We start from the raw sequence: 15,081 nt of genomic DNA on the forward strand, positions 1-15,081 counted from the left end.
GCGTGTCTTTGAACTCAGCATTTACAGGATTAACAAAGCTACACATCTTCCACAGACTAATCAAAGCAGGACCAGTGACCTGAAGTCGCTCGATAGCCGCCATATCCGTTCAGTGAATCGCTTCTGAGGGTTTGTTATGGAGCAGAAAACACGGAGTGACTTCAAAGGGTGCGCAGGTTACTTACCGCAGAGGAGCACCGCAACCGAGGCTCGCATCTCTGAGCGCTCATCCACCCGCTGGGCCGCAGCAACCTGCCACACGCAACACACTCATCATTAGACATACACAGTAACAACTAAAGGCGGGTTTTGTGTTACTGGATGCAAAATGAGCGTTGGGAAAAGTTAAATTGAAGCTTTGATTTTTTTTTTTTTTTCAATTGACGACCAACAATTGAAGTGCAGAGGACAACCAGGACTCCTTCACAGACTTTTTTTCATCCACTCTCTGTTTCTACTATTTAAATCACCGTTTGCCACTCTGTTCTCTGTAAACCGGTTCACTAAAGGAGAAAAAAAGTATAAACTGCTTTCAACTATCCAGCGAGCTAAGTATAACTGATTGTCTCTTATTTCAGAAATGAACTGATCATAAGCATTATCTTAAACCTTCTCACCGTTTGTGTCGCGTTTCCAACGTTTCCTTCTCTGCTGCCCCTCTTCGTCCACTTGTTGCGGAGTTCTCGGACAGAAGCGGAGCTGAGCAGTTCTTCTGCTCCTGCTTCTCTGCCCGGGAAACCCTGGGCCGGACTTACTGGAGCGGAGTTTCTTAATGCGCACAAATGGGCCGAATCCTTGGGTCGCGTGTTCGATTCCTTCAGTGGGCAGATGAAGCACACCCAGTTGCCTTTCTTTAAATGAGTTTTCGATTAGTTTAGAAAGATAACAACTGGACTTCTTTATGTTTTGTGAAGACGTTTTACCAGTGAAAGAGGAGAGGTGAAACGTCTTCACAAAACATATTATTATTATTATTATTATTATTATTATTATTAACACGTCATCACCCAGAGCCGTCTATTCAGGTGTTTAGTCATGAGTCCATGCAAATCCGTTTACAGTATCTTCCACCAATCTGCTCCCCCCCCCACTATATTACAATAGGTTAACTTCCAGCAGATTATACGTAATGTATACAGTAACCTTTAAAATGATTCCTATGTGAAATATGACTAGGCCGCAGTGCTTAAGTAAATAAACATACAAGGAAAGCTATGGTGTTGTGCCAAAGAAGTTACCCCTGCCAGAAGTGTTACTGTCCTCAGAGTAGGAGGTTCTACAGGTGAGTCCAGGTGTTGGTACTGGATTCATAGCACAATACTCTCTTTTTGAGTTCACTGTCATGTCTGTTTTATTTTTATGTTATATTTATTTTTTTAGTTTATTTGGCTGCTTTACCTGCTTTTTTTTAAAACAGTTTGTTAACATACCAGGACGGCACAAAAGCTACTTGATTATGTACTTCACTTTATCAACATGGTCCTATGTAGGCAATAATGGAGTGTGAAAAAACCCCTGCTAAAGCAAAATGAATTCAAAGTAATTCCTGTGTCAAGTTTCCCTCCAGTAACCCGCTGCATGTTTTCCGACGAGCCCCCTTTCTGTCCCCGTGAGCAGGAATGCGCGCTCCCTGCAGGACGGATTGGATTCCCTTTGGTTTAATCCAATGAGGAGCCGTGATCGTTATCACAGATTCTATGCTTGAAAGCACCAGCCCAGCCACGCAGGTGGACCGCACGGCGTGACTAATAGTTATGTCCGGGGATAAGAAATATCATAGAAATTAAGTTTGGTGCAATGAATCAATCTTATATGAACTAAAGCTGTTGACTTCATGTAATCCACTGCATTGCACATGTGGATCATTTCACATGGGAGTAGTACGTAGTTCTAACTGTTTCTGATGTGCGCCAGTGTTTCACTGCTGGCAGATCGTCGTCCAGAACAAAGCCTGCTATAAACCTCTGTCATATTGCACATTCCCTGAGCTGCTGCAGGACAGCCCCTCTTTGTTAGAGACCAGGATCCAATGCCACAACCAAGAGAGAATAGGCCTTTCATACTGAGAACAGATCCCTGACACTTAAATGAAATAAGAGCCAGTATTTGGTGAAAGTTCACCATGTGTTAGCATTGTTTTTGGTTTTTGTTTGTTCGTCTTTTGCATGCTGCACTCTCACACAGAGGTTTTCATATCATTTAGCACACCCATCTAATGACTTGGAAGATACCACCCAGCAACATAGTTACAATTAGCCAATAAAATGGTGCTGTGTGTATGGATATATCAGAGGGTGTGTAGTTCAATTAGATCAGCTTCACCATTGACTTTGAGTTGCAGTTTCTGGCAACTTGACAAATACAACAGTTGTCAACATTCTCTTTGAGCTACATTTTTGCTCTCCTCCAACTCCCAAGAAAAAATCTCTGGCTCTTTTGCCACAAAATGTTCACCAGCTAGTCAAGAGCAAACTGGGATGCTTAATAGGGAAACAGCAGCGTACAGTTTGGTTTTTAGAGCTGGAAAAATGCCGAATCCTCAGCTGAAAACAACATGCGTATGAACAACGAGACAGAACAAAAACAGTCAAGTTGTAAAACAAAACCTTCAGCTAAAAGCTGCTAAAATGCTCCACAGGCCTGGCAAGATGCAGATTCAGGGGGCAGCTTGCTAGTGTCGGCCCATCACCAGCCACTTGTGTCACACTTTGAATTTTATTTTTTTTACTGTAAATTGAAAATGTTTAAAAATTGGAGCGGTAAATGACTTTCTGTAACTTGAGCCAGGGATTCAATAGGCTGGCAAAGTGACTATCATTATTAACTAACGGCATTAATGATGGGTGAGATCTATTAGGTGTAACTTTGAGTGAGTGTAGAAGCTGTGTTTTTGCAGAGGTGGTAAATTGAGAAGAGATGAAGGCTGTGGGCAAAGAGAGACAAATATGGGATTGAACTTATACACTTAACTGTGTATAAGGTTCCCCTGTGTAGCAAAACACTGAAGCAACATACCTTCTTAAGCAATGTAAATATTGCATACAGTCTCACACAAATATGATGCATTTATATAAAGTGTCAGATTGACTTTGTCTTCATCATATCACCTCACAGTGTATGTTTATATGAATATTTGTACGTTATAATTAAAGAAAAAGCACAAAAAGTACTTTCAAAATTTTTAATAGGAATGTCAGTGTGTACACCCCATACTAATGTGGTCAAACAACACAAACACTCAACATCTTGAAAGCACTTTTGGTATAGGTAACTGATAACATACTCTGATATAGTCTTTCCACATACAGTAAATCAATTCCATTATTATCCGTTATTATTGGCTATAGAGTGAAATAAATGCTCTTCACAGGTTATCCGCCTATTGTAATAGCTTAAATACATGAACACCACCAAGGGCAGGAGTGATATTGAGGACTCAAACAGTACATGGACAGTTGAAGGCATTTCTGTGACATAACACTTGCAGGTAATGTGTAAAACTTGAAATACCAGTGAAAGAATGGAGGAACCTCCAGAGCAGCGTTTTATTTTCATTGGTGACAAATTTTCTGTTTTCCAGTCACAACAGCAGTTCTAACTCTCCTCTACTACAGCAGCTGATGACACGCAGGAGGCATCATCGCACACAGGTGTTGTAGTTCTGCACTCGATGCCGGATCTCGTCCCGCACACTAGTTGCGTTGTCTTTCAGCTTGTCCAACTCCAAGCGCTGCTTCTCCATCCGCCTCTCATTGTTTTTGAACTTTTCCTCAAGTTCTGCAATCACAGGGAGCAAGAGAAAAGTTAAAGTAACAAGCATGCACAAAAGGCTGAAAGGTTGATCTACAGCCACGTCCTACTACGAAGTTCTTAGTTGTTTGTTTAGAGCCAAAAATCTATGCCAAATCTGCAGATGCGATTGTTAAACCATACAGTACACAATAAACATATCAGTAATAGCTCTATCCTAAATTAATATAGGACTTAAAACTAGTTCCAAGGCAGAAACGCTCACTTGATTTTCACTGATTTGAACTGTGAATTCTCTGCTTTGATGTTTTTAATGTTTCTCTGCATTTCTATCCTGCCCACATATAATGATATTGTTTCATTTCTATCACTTACTTTTAGTCATTTAGTGCCTGTTACAGCACATCCACGGATCCTGTGAAAGGAACTGATCTTTATCTTGGAATATTTTATGAATATTAACAGTGTAACTCTACTCATCTCATCCTCATCTGTGACATCATGTGTTATGTTATGAATCTTGCTGCAGTGACAGCTGCAAGTTATCCTGGTTTTAGCATAAGGCAGGAGCTGTATTACATGACTGTGCCATCTAGTCAGAGTCTTTTGTACACTATGAACAATGGCACATTATTTAAACGGTGGTAGTTTAACACGGGAGACTTCTTTACAGGCAATTTCTGGTCAAGTCGCGCACTACGGTCACAATGTGCTGTATGTAGCTCACCTGAAGAACAAAGTCAACACTGAGAGCAGCCATATGAACTTACCGTCCAGTTCTCTTATCCCACTGGTGGCATTCTTGAGCCATTTCTCTGCATCCTCTTTGAGATCTTTGACCCTCTGGTTGATGTCCTTCAGACCTCCAGACACCCCACCAAGAGACTCGATCTTCATCTGCAGCTCACGATACTGTTTCTCTGTGTTGTTGAGGCTCTGGCAGATGATGCAATCGTTTTATTCAAGAATTTATATATATATATATATATTTATTTATTCAATAAGTTTGGTCCAAACTCCACCAACAGCCTCACCTGCTCCAGTGAAGATGTTAGGTCAGTGGCATTGTCGGCCAGTGCTTTAGCCTCGATTGCCATCTGTCTGTTCTGCTCCGTCTTGTTCTTCAGAGCTTCCACCTCCTTGGAGAGGTTCATTAAACGCATCATGACATCCATCTGCTTGGCGTCTAGGCTCACCAGCTTTCCCTCCACCTGGAAAAAATGAGACATGAAGAAGGAAAGAGTTATGGGAACCACATTGTGCCTTTTTTCCTGTATCCCACCGCTCACCCCAACCAGTCATTTGTTCTACTGGAGCTTTACCGTTAAAAGGGAGTTTTTCCTTCCCACTGTCACCACATGCTTCATCATAAGTCGTCTGATGAGGTTTTCCCTCTATTATTGTATTTTTACCTTACCATATAAAAGCACCTTAATGCAACTGTTTTTGTGATTTTGGGCTATATAAATAAAACTGAAGTGAAATGAACAAAAGTGCTCATTGGGGAGGTAGATTACAGAAAATATGTGAAACCTGTAAATTTACATGTTCCAAGATTCTGTACCTCAGCAGTAGCGTTTCTTGTGCTGTTCAGGTTGTTGTGGGCTTCTTTCAGGGCAGCCTGTGCTTTCTCTATGGCCTTTCCAGATGCTTTTAACGCCTCCTTGGTAATATTGGTCATGTCTTTCACTTCCTCTGCTCGCCTCCTGCACAATAGCACCAAAAATTAGTCAGAGAGAAAACCTTTTTCCTACAGCTCTGCTTAATAAATGCATGTTCAGTGCATTTAATAAGGCTTAATTATACACAGCCTATTAATGCCATGGTTTGCCTGGTGCCAGCTGAACCCAAGGAAAAAGGATAGATGTGTGGATATCCTATTTGAACTTTAATAACAACAAGAAAGACAATATCCGAAACCAAAATTCATGTTGTAGGGTATGGATGATAATAGTGTAGCCACAGAATGCAGGTGTAACAAACATAGCCTTGGAGCAGGGGTGGCAGGAGCAGGAGAGTTTTAGAGGGCTGTTGTAGAGGGGGGCACCAATAAGCATATAAAGAGATCAAATTAATCAATTTGAAATACTGAGCAGCCTTCAGCTTATTGGTGCAACAGTCTGTTTCTCGTGGTCCAGCGGGAATCTTAACTGCCTTCTGCTGAAGGCAACATTCATCTTTTATATGCAGTCACAGTTTAACTTTCAGCAAGCTGGCTTATGGGAAATGTGGTCCTTAATTTCAAAACAAAACAAAAATGATAACTCACTTGGCCTCTTTAGCTGCGTCAAGAAGCTCCTTGACTTTAGTGGTGTGCAGTGTGGTTTGATTTACAATCCCCTCAATATTGCTGATGTTGGAAAGACTTTCCTTTATCTGCGCGATCATTTTGTCCAGAACGGTCCTGTTCAGTGGCAGTGTGATCGACAAGACCTCCTGAGCCACTTTCTCTATGCTCTCTGGGTCGGCTCCCTCCTCTGGGCAGTACAAGAGAGGACAGGGACAAAAGGAGTGCAAATGCAGGAAGCATCAAGTTACATTTAGACATTGAAGCAATATCATCCACATACCAGTGAGAAAGTTTTTAATTTTCTCAATGAACTCTGTCAGGTTCTTATTGCTTTCTTTAAGCTCCTTGCTCAACTTGTTGGCTTTTTCCAGCGTGTTTATCGTCTGGTTCTTCAGTTTTTGTGTCATAGCAGCTATGTCCTGGAGCTGGACACAAGAAATCAAGAGTCAGATCAAAGAAATATTTCACTCATATGAGGCTAAACTACGGATACTGCGAGCACCTTTTTGGAGACTTTCTGCAGCTCCTTACTGGCAGTGTTCAGACTGTCTGTAACGTTCCTGGTGTCATTCAGCGCAGCTACAGATGTGCCCACAGTCCCGCTGCATCCCACTCCTCCACATACATGGTTTCCCTGATTGTCATGGCAGCCGGCACCACCACACTGACTGTCTGGGCAACTGCCATTGATGCTGTTATTGCTGTGACCGCCACACACCTTAAAGATGGCACCATGCACTGACTGAGTTAGTGGGATAAGACTTCAACGCTGGACAGCAAGACTTAAATGCAGTTTTGTTATCAATATAAAAATATAAAAACCAAATATTTTAATTTCCCTACTGCAAGATACTCTTAATAAACAAACAAAAATACAGTGCAAGTAGACAGCTTCACTCTATAGTTGTCAGTGGAGACAACAGACGTGTGTCAGCATTCTCAGACTCACTGGAAATATCTTAATTTTCTTAAAAGCCTGCAAATAAATACCTTAATTTGCAGACTACCATCAGCAAAGAAATGCAGTGACATCATAATGTGTGTGTGCGATCTAATTTGTAAAAATACGATACATGACAAAATGCCATGTATTTTAAATAATGTTTTTAAGGCTCTGAAAAAAAAAACCCCACTGCTGCTACGTTTGCACATCAGGGACTGTCACAATTAAAACATACTCACCAATCAGTGATGGAAAACCATTTTCAATTTCTACTTAATCCTTTAATCATGAGCTGATTTGGCTTTTCCACTAGATGTCACTGCCAGCATAAAATTCCAACACTGTTTTTTGCAGATGTTTCACAATGTTCATAAACAAACTTGGCATGTTGCATGTTTAAAAACACATCAGTGAGGTTTTTTCCTTTTTTTTTGAGTAAACTTCTCTTTTTTTAACAGGTAGAACATGTTGATATTATTAAGAAAACTCCACTTTTTATGAATTTACAATATTAGATGCCTAATGCCTAAGCTTTAATCTCATTTTCACTTTGTCAGTTTTTCTACCTCAGAATGACAGAACAAGTTTCTTTTTCTGGCATGGATTCTTTTAATTAGAGAAAACGTATCTGGAGTTCAGAATTGTCACCTTATACAGTCTCCTGAAAGTACTCCTCGCTGAGGCCTTCCCTACTCCAAATTCTGAGGCTTAGATCTACGCTTATTCCACTTGCCATTCTCTTTCAATGAATGTTGTCTAATCTAGTTGAGGTCATGGTTAGGGTACATACATAACCCTAACCCAACATACATTTTTTTATTATAGCACACTGCTTACCTGGTCGCTCAGCTGATTGACCTGTTTATGGAGGTCGTGAGCTTGTTTTTGTAGGTCGCTGAGTGACTTGTTGTGAGCAGCCACATTACGGTTAATGCTGTTTTCAATTTCATCCAGCAGGTCTTCTGTGCGCGCTCTGGTCTTATTTGACTCTTCCACAGGACTCATAGGACCAAACACTGAAGCGTTGCATTTCATCTCAGCCTGCAGCGATTCCTGATAGTACTGCTTCACTTTCTCAAACTGATCTGTGAGAGACACCAGCAGCTTTTTAAAAGCAACGTATAAAACCTACTCTGCTACTGGATATGGATTTAGTCTGCTTCCTGTATTTACAGCAGCGAGGCTTCATGTGACATGTTCAAGGTTTTCATTTGTGCCTCTGATGGCAACAAATTACCTGCAAACCCTGAGCCGAACAGTTCAAGCAGCTTCTGTTTGTCAGTCACAGTGGTGTTGAGGTCCCGCAGCTCTTTTTCCATGTTATCCAGCGTGTGTCGGAGTGCCCTGTCTGTTTCTGCTGTCGTATTCAGCTCTTGGCCCATGGCCATCAGACGCCCATCAGTGAGGGCAATCTCAGCCCTGAAACACATACAGGATGTTCTTAAAATATAATAAAGTAGCTGATGAGAAACACCAAACGACATGCTGCTATTTCCTCACCTGAGGTCATCGATGCTCTGGCCAATGAGCTGGTAGACCCTGTCCCTGTCCTGCGTAATGATGAGATCCTTCACCTGCGTCAGCTTCCCTTCCAGTTCTTTGATGCGTGCGTCCCCAGCTCCCGGTGTGATGCCACCCTTCAGGATCTCCTGCACTCTGGACTGGATGTGATCCAGGTCCCTTCTAATCTGGCACAGGGCGTCATCCCAGAGCTGGAAGCACGGGTGACACTGGATGCATTTTGGGAAGATGCCGGTGAAACCACGAGCGCACTGGTTGCACTGCAGTCCCGCGGCTCCTTCCCGGCATTCACACGCACCCGTTAATCTGTCACACTGGGCAATCTCTGTGCCCTCTGGGTTACAGTTGCATTCTAAGTAGAGGAGAGAGAGAAATAAACAGAACCTCTAAATAAAATACTTGTAACCACACCTCATATCACTAAATACTGCATTTAGGTTATATTAAAGCAAAACTGGGAATAATCATAAAGAAGAGCACTGGAGAAAAGAAAAGAAATAAAATAAAACCAGTCCTAAGATGACATCTTATTATAAAGCACTCTCTACAAAATACTTCGATAAAGAAGCAACTGTCAGGTTAAATTCATCGTGTTGAACAATAATATTTTAACCATTGAGGTTTTTTTTTTTTTTTAATACACAGTCCCCTATTTTCAGATGCGGAAAATCTCAAAAGTTGTTTCATGGATAAGTGGGAGTTGTTTCTTTCTTGCCACATGATTGTTCGGGTGCAAAAATGCAACGTAAATCCATCAAACAGCGAGAGTTTGAACACTACTTGAGAAAAGAAGAATACGCCGGTGAGCACATCAACATGAAAAGACCCAAATATCCAAGGAAGACAAAAGTCGCGAATGACTGCGGGGTGATGTGAGGAAGAAATGCTTTCCAGGTGGTTTAAGGTGTATCCTTTCAAAGGTTAGCACAATATTATTGATTATTGTCTTGAAATGAAATGACAGTCTGCAATGTAATGGCATCTTTTCTTTTGTTTTCAAACCTGCATTGAGGTGTACTGAGTCACAGCTGGAAACAAACACAACTGTCCAGAAACTTTCAGACATAACCGCAGATGCTGACCAAGCTGTAGATCTAACCAGCACAGGTGAAACAGATCCCTAAAATCCAGACGTTGCACAAAGCATCGGCTCTTGAGGATAATAAGTAAGTATGAATTTAGTGTAAAACAAGATTTTTAAAAAACACATTTAAGAACAAACAACCAAACACACCAAAATACTCAGCTCTGGTTACAGAAGCCGAAATGTTTGAAGGACTAATTTAACTGTTTGATTAATATATTTCTTGGTATGGTAAAGAGTGGATCACTGATGTTACTGGTGTAACATGTCCCTATGTACTGTGTCTCCTGGGTAAGCTATAGAGTTTATATTTCATGCTGCATTTCAAACTTGTAATCTGTCGTAATGTTTGGTATTTACTCTAACTGTTGTGGCAACCTAGTCTGAAATGTTGAAGTGGTTTCACGCGATCTTTGTGCAAATAAATTATAGCCCATCACGGGTGACTTTGTGAAACTGGCCGCCTATTTTTTGAAGAGGGTGATTTTAAATCTGACTGTCAATTTAGTAATTTAGCAGCAATTTGTTTTGATCCCATTTAATCTGAAAGCAATGTGTGGAACACAAATGTATTATATTCTTCATTGAATGATTATGAATTATTATTGTTCACACTCATCATGCTCAGAAAAAACCACCTGTGATGTAAGACGTTACATGGCGTTCATAAAAGTCACAGTGTGATTTACCGTGGCACTGCTCCCGTGGATCTCCCCAGTGGAACAGCTCACACTCGGTGCATTGTTTACCTCCAAAGCCTGAATGACAGTGACACTGGCCTGTGAACTGAAGAGCACACAAACTGGTCCAATACAGGTACACAACAAGCATATCAAAAAGCACATCTGAGGCCCTCTTTAGACAGAAGCTTGCAATCATCCTCACCATGTTGCAGTGAGTTCCCAGAGCGTGCTGCGAGTTGCAATTACACGGCTCACAGCCCTGATCCTGACCGAAGTTCCAGTAGTTAGGTGCACACTGGTCACAGTTATGGCCTACCACATGCTCCCTGCAGAGACAGGCTCCAGTCTGCCGATCACAGTCACAGTGTCCATCGCTGCAAGCAGACTGTAGGGTACCAGCAGTCACACAGGTACAGCCTAAGAACAGGAACAGGTGTGCAGAGAAAAAAAAACATAAATCACACACCCACGTTTTTTTTTTTTTAAAGATTATGTAATCCAGTGACTTTGTCATCACTCACGTCTGCAATCGTGGGCCAAAGCGTTGCCATAGTAACCGATTTGACACTGGGCGCAAGACGGGCCGTCAGTGTGGTACAGGCACTTGATGCACTCGCCAGTCCTGGGATCACATGACTCAGGATCCTGGGTGTCTATGTTGCCGTTGCACTCACATGGAAAGCACTGTCCGCCAGGTTGCTCAGGGTTACCATAGTAACCAGGGGCACACTGGTCACACCGAAGACCTACGAGAGAAAAGTTGGAATAAAGATACAAGTCGTTTTCATTTACTTGACAGCACAGTGCTGTCAGTCAAACATGGATGAATGAACCAGTATGAACCAGCGCTCACCCATGTAGCCCTGTTTGCAGTTACACATGATCTGATCAGAGGTGTGGTCAACCTGACAAGATAACGCATTGAAGTTATCGGAGTTGGGGTTATTTGGGCAGGGGCAGGGCCGGCAGTGCTGCCCTGATCCAAGTGCTGGGTTTCCAAAGAACGTGTCCATGCAACTGGAACAAAATGAGATAAAAGATTTGCTTTCAATTTGATCACTCGGACAAAGGAGCTGAAGTGTGAAGTGTGGCACTGAATTTTCCTTACCGCTCACAGAGATGTCCTGCTGTGAAGTCCCTGCAGCCTCGGCATTCTCCCGTGCGGGGATCGCAGAGGTCTGCATGGCCGTTACACTGACAGGGGGTGCAGCTGGGGAAGCCCCACTGGCCCGGCTGACAGTCAGAGCACTGCCGCCCTGTGGCTCCTTGTCTGCACTGACACTGGCCTGTAACTGGGTCACACTGGTGGCTCAATGAGCCGTCAGAGTGGCAGTCACAGGCTGGGTAGGGGAGTTTAGAGGGTTATATTTTGTTTTTCCCCCAAACATGAATATATATATTTATATATATTTAAAAATACAGCTGCCTTACCAATGAGTCACACTCATATTTACATGAACGTGTGTGTATAAACCGACTCTTTAAAGTTTCTTCTTTTTCCCATTAGAACGAGCAAATGTGTCACTTTATAAGCTTTTCTCTGATTTGCTTTATGTTGAACATTTAATCTTGCTTAGAAAACTTATGATCATTATTATTATTCTAAATGGCCCTGATTTGTATCTCCTAAAAGAAAGAAAACAGCAAGTTAAATAAGTAGCTTCGTTAATACAGAACAGAGTATGTGAGCCCATTTTTACAGTCGCACATGTGATTTACATATTTCATGTCTACATGTCTCATCATTTAACCTACAATTCATTCTAGGTGTGCGTTTGTGCACATGGCCTCGAACACAATGTCAGTAAAACCAACAAAACCATGTCAGGGTGATTGTATTTCTCCCTGACGGGGAAAACGAGCCTGAGTAATAAATGGATTTATGACAATGTTTATTTTGCAAAACAGCTCATGAGCAGGGAAAAAGAAAATAAAAGAAAATTACAGCTGAAACAGAAGTTAGGAAACAGCCACTGAATGCATCTGACCTTCAAAATGATTTTCTTAGACAGTGCTTTATAGTTACAGAGAAAAAACACCTTTCCTGGCTCTATTTCTACAAGTAAAAGTATATAAAGGGCATTCACACACGAAGCGATTTATAATGTCATCGAACTATAGGGAACATTCTGGGCTCTGGTTGCCTAGGTAACTCTGTAATGCACTTAACACTCTGCTATATGTTAATCCAGGGGTGGGCAATCTCAGTCCACGAGGGCCGAGGGCCGGTGTCCCTGCAGGTTTTAGATCTCACCTTGGGTCAACACACCTGAATCACATGATTAGTTCGTTACCAGGCCTCTGGAGAACTTCAGGACATGGTGAGGAGCTAATTTAGCCATTTAAATCAGCTGTGTTGGTTTGAGGACACATCTAAAACCTGCAGGGACACCGGCCCTCGTGGACTTTGCCCACCCCTGTGTTAATCAGTGGTATCCTTAGAAGTTGTGAAACTTTAAACTTTAGGACCTGCCCACTTCATACTGCCAGTGATTATTTAACAGTCGTCATTTTAGGTCTGCGAATGTCAGTGAGTTTTGTGTGGTGTCTCAGGTCCCCAAGGATCGCTTGTGTAAAATCACTTGAAGAGGATGACCTTGAACTCCCAAATCAAATGAACAAGCTTGTTGCGCAGTTCTTGCTGCTCTTACAAACCTCACCGTGCTGCAGAAATTTGTTGTGTATTTTTAGGTAGAAATGAATTAACAGTTATCATTTCAGCATCAGGCTACAAGTGCACAGACAGCTGCTCACAGTGAAAATCAGAAAAGACTGAAACCAAGAGAACGCTCATGAGCAAGTAGCTCAAGAATGTATATATATTTAGAGAGGGGACTGAAGACTTTTGTAAATAAGAGGATTCAGGTTTCAGCTTTCAAAGTAAAACACGTTTAGAGTTTGTAAAGTTTAAAATCTATGTAATTTCAAGTTAAACCTACAACACTATAAAGTGATTTATTGTGCTGTAGATTATTGTGTGAAATCACAGTTTTATAAACAGAACTATATGACAGACTGAGCTGATCAGTGGGCAGACTCACCAGTGCAGCCGTTCACACCGAAGCCGTAGGTCCCCGGGGCACACTGGTCACAGCGCCTGCCAATCACGTTGGGTTTACAACGGCACTGACCTCCCACTACGTCACACTCACCGCTGAGGGAGCCCTGAGGGTCACACTCACAGGCTGGATACAGCAGATATGAATAAATGGAATACACAAAAGGAAATGTTTATCATTTAAAACAGTGCTGAGTTTGAATGGATTTGTCATCCTCGTGTTTTTGTGTCTACTTACGCAGGGCACCGTCGTGAATAATGGAAGAAATACTGCAGATGAGTTTAGAGCACATCTCAGCCAGTGCAGGCATCGGAGTGATCATAAAGGAATCAAGACACATGTAGTGGATCATCTCCTCCTGACGCTGCTCTGACTCTGGTGTGTTACCTTGAAACCCAGGAAGCTCCATGTATTTAGGGATCAATACCAGCTATTGGGCGAAAAAAGAAAGCTTTGAGACAGCTACATCAATTAATGTAAACAGGAATGATAAGAAAATGATCTTAAGTTCTTAAATCAAAATGTATATTATTATTATTATTATATGTACAATCATTTCGCAACTTCTGTTACTGCAATTGGATTGTCCCACCACTAGGGGGAAATGTGATGGTGCAAAACACCAAGCAACACCCCCACAGGCCACCCACTGCTGCAGCTCAATTGGACCATGTTCAGACTTAACAGCCATACTAGTAAAAGCACAGCCAAAGCCCACTAAGCCATGGTGATGTCAACTTCCAGCACTTCTGAATGAGAAGGGCATAATGAAAGGGGAAGGCTTCCAGTCTTAGCTCACCGAGTCAATAAGAATGAAGGCAGTGAGATGTCTGTGTGTGGCGCCATGACGCTGGAACCTGATTGTAACCACGTAACGATTGCTGGGCTCAAAACAAAATGGTCTGGGCATCTGGATGTATCTGTAAGAACACATTGAACATGAAAGAACATGTAATGATAGATATATTTTATACTTTATCTTACTTTTACTTTCCACTCTCATTTCATGTGTGGAGAGGCAACATTAACAAAGCCTGTGAAGTGACAAATCGTGGTTGTCATTCACAGGCACATTCACAAAGGTCCAGCTATGTCGGCATATTTGTGCCTTGAAGTTATTATGACAGCATATGAAGTTTTAGAGTCAAATCTACTAAGTAGGACAAATTAGCATTGGGTCACAATCACAATAAATGCACTGATAGGAGTAGAAAGTTCTGGTGACTAACACTAACAATGTGTTAATTTCTAAGCAAAGACTTTTAAAAGCAGAAAATTAGAAAACAATGTAAGAAATTTGCAGATTTGATGAGAGAGCATGAGGGAGAGAGATAGATGCTAATCAAAATAACACAGTGTGAGCCTTGGTTTTATAAATGTGGTTCTCTCTGAAAACAGCATGGCAAATGAGATCAATAACAGGGCTTAGTGCTGTGCAGTTAAAACAGCTTTTAGTGACTAGAAAACACCCAATATGAAAGTAAACTACAGAACAGTACCATGCCAGTTTGCTTCCTGTTGTTTTTTAGAACAAGCATTTTATACCAGGGTTGACTTGAGCTACCCATATTTGCTGTAACTCCTGCGTCTGTGTTTTGGTCTCACTTTACTAATTGGTTTTAGCTGACAGATCCACTGCGGGAGAGAAAGGAAGCTGTGATATGCTCCGGTTGAAGTGCCAGATCCGGGCAGGGTCTTAGTTCCAGATGAGTTAAAACTCTGAAATGCTTTTCAGCAGAAAAGCTAAACCA

General features: G+C 41.8%; 2 protein-coding genes across 3 annotated transcripts in view; both read right to left on the minus strand.

The window, feature by feature from the left end:
- The window catches only part of lamb2 (laminin, beta 2 (laminin S)), a 44,088-nt gene extending 43,408 nt beyond the window's left edge, over positions 1-680 (minus strand). For both annotated transcript variants that reach the window (XM_085345397.1, XM_085345399.1), the window contains exons 1-2: positions 618-680; positions 186-252 (exon numbers count right to left, since the gene is read on the minus strand). In XM_085345397.1, coding sequence (XP_085201523.1) covers positions 186-216 — 31 coding nt within the window. In that variant the 5' untranslated portion in view covers positions 217-252; positions 618-680. The remainder of the gene's footprint in view (positions 1-185; positions 253-617) is intronic.
- Positions 681-3,637: 2,957 nt separating this feature from the next.
- Positions 3,638-15,081, minus strand: part of lamb2l (laminin, beta 2-like) — a 35,804-nt gene continuing 24,360 nt past the window's right edge. Inside the window, exons 17-34 of the mRNA XM_085345478.1 lie at positions 14,130-14,250; positions 13,568-13,760; positions 13,313-13,456; positions 11,380-11,611; positions 11,125-11,288; positions 10,793-11,017; positions 10,474-10,688; positions 10,278-10,374; positions 8,484-8,856; positions 8,221-8,402; positions 7,821-8,068; positions 6,543-6,758; positions 6,321-6,465; positions 6,020-6,227; positions 5,315-5,456; positions 4,785-4,961; positions 4,521-4,686; positions 3,638-3,777 (exon numbers count right to left, since the gene is read on the minus strand). Of these exons, the coding sequence (XP_085201604.1) occupies positions 3,638-3,777; positions 4,521-4,686; positions 4,785-4,961; positions 5,315-5,456; positions 6,020-6,227; positions 6,321-6,465; positions 6,543-6,758; positions 7,821-8,068; positions 8,221-8,402; positions 8,484-8,856; positions 10,278-10,374; positions 10,474-10,688; positions 10,793-11,017; positions 11,125-11,288; positions 11,380-11,611; positions 13,313-13,456; positions 13,568-13,760; positions 14,130-14,250 (3,388 nt within the window). The remainder of the gene's footprint in view (positions 3,778-4,520; positions 4,687-4,784; positions 4,962-5,314; positions 5,457-6,019; positions 6,228-6,320; positions 6,466-6,542; positions 6,759-7,820; positions 8,069-8,220; positions 8,403-8,483; positions 8,857-10,277; positions 10,375-10,473; positions 10,689-10,792; positions 11,018-11,124; positions 11,289-11,379; positions 11,612-13,312; positions 13,457-13,567; positions 13,761-14,129; positions 14,251-15,081) is intronic.

The sequence above is a fragment of the Diplotaxodon limnothrissa genome, linkage group LG20 (assembly GCF_057381915.1).
Source record: "Diplotaxodon limnothrissa isolate DT_005_m linkage group LG20, D_limnothrissa_male_GT1.1, whole genome shotgun sequence".
In the NCBI taxonomy this organism is placed as follows: Eukaryota; Metazoa; Chordata; class Actinopteri; order Cichliformes; family Cichlidae; genus Diplotaxodon; species Diplotaxodon limnothrissa.